This window comes from Homarus americanus, unplaced genomic scaffold (assembly GCF_018991925.1).
Source record: "Homarus americanus isolate GMGI-L3 unplaced genomic scaffold, GMGI_Hamer_2.0 scaffold22824, whole genome shotgun sequence".
Taxonomy (NCBI): Eukaryota; Metazoa; Arthropoda; class Malacostraca; order Decapoda; family Nephropidae; genus Homarus; species Homarus americanus.
In genome coordinates, this window is record NW_024738804.1 from 5,960 (window position 1) to 7,500 (window position 1,541).

At 39.5% G+C, this 1,541-nt stretch overlaps 1 protein-coding gene across 1 annotated transcript in view; it reads left to right on the plus strand.

Moving 5' to 3' along the window:
* Positions 1-698: 698 nt before the first annotated feature.
* The window catches only part of LOC121874364 (S-antigen protein-like), a 3,041-nt gene continuing 2,198 nt past the window's right edge, over positions 699-1,541 (plus strand). Inside the window, exon 1 of the mRNA XM_042378499.1 lies at positions 699-787. Coding sequence (XP_042234433.1) covers positions 699-787 — 89 coding nt within the window. The remainder of the gene's footprint in view (positions 788-1,541) is intronic.

Genomic DNA, 1,541 nt, shown 5'->3' on the forward strand with positions numbered 1-1,541 from the left:
ACCCTTAGTCACACACACACTGCTCTCACTCACTCACATAATGCCCTTACTCACTCACACACACACTCAATCACTCACTCACTCACACAATGCCCACTCACTACCCTCACTATCACTACTCACAATCATACGACTCACTCCCACTATCCGCCCACAACAAACACAACCATCATCAAGTAAATAAATAAATAAAACAAGTATATAATTAAATACGCAAATAAATAAATAAGTAAATGGTAAAAAATAAGTCAATAAATAAGGAGATATATCCGTCAATAATACAACCCCACACTAGTGATGACCTTACACCAGTCAAGTCAGTATTTCCATTCCGTCTCCTGCATTATAATTACAATCGTCGTAACTCGCCTGGCCACAGTAACTCCCAACACATGAGGAGTGAGGCGGTGGGTGTCGACATACCAAGACGGAGGGGAAGTTTGTGATGTTAAATGATGCTTCACTACATGTAAAAAGTACCGCTAAAATATATAGTGTGTAGTGTCTTTTAACGGGGCCATATGTGAGGTGTGTGTGTGTGTGTGTGTGTGTGTGTGTGTGTGTGTGTGTGTGTGTGTGTGTGTGTGTGTATGCTCTCTAAAGCTCAGACACATAATAAACGTCTTTCATCATATTTGCACAACACACACTAAAACAAGGTGCCAAGACAAAAGTATTATGGTGTCAGGTCAAGTATGATGCCAGCCAAGAAGAGTATGGTGTCAGGTCAAGTATGGTGTCAGGACAAGTATGGTGTCAACTTTGAGCCCTTAAACATGCACACAAGGTATCTGGGTTAAATATTGATAAACCGATATTCAAAATGTGAGAAAGTATAACTTGCGTCAGATGAGAAAATGATGGCTTCAAATCTCCACTAGTCTCTCTCTCTCTCTCTCTCTCTCTCTCTGTTACCCCCTACACAGCGGCAGAACAAGAGCAAAACTCCTAAAACGTACAGTCATTAATTCCACAATACTTAAACAAGAGAGCAACACTAGATTGTTATCCAGTAGTATTGTCTCACCCGGGCCGTCGATCTGATGACCCCTGCTAACTCCCGCTGTCGCCCACGTGTCAGTACCAAGTGGGTGACCTACATACATACATACATACATACATACATACATACATACACAATATTGTAGGTGTTTTACTGTATTCCCATGGTTACCAGATGATGTTGCAATAGTGGTCTGTGTTGTTCAATTGTGCATAGTAAATAGTTCATAGTGTAGTGGTTGAGTGTTCACGTAGGTGTAGATATTTATGCTTGTTGTGTGTGTGTGTATGTATGTATGTATGTATGTATGTATGTATGTATGTATGTATGTATGTATGTATATATGTGGAATATAAATGGAGTTAATAAGATAAATAAAAGTAAAAGCTAAAGGTAAAATAAGTGAATAAGTTGGAGTGTCTAATTTTCTGGTGAAATAAGCTGGGGTGCCTATTCTTCATGTGAACTAAGCTGGTGATTCATTAAAGTTACGTTATAAAGATGGCGGGAAAGCTGTGTCGAGACTGTATTGATGATC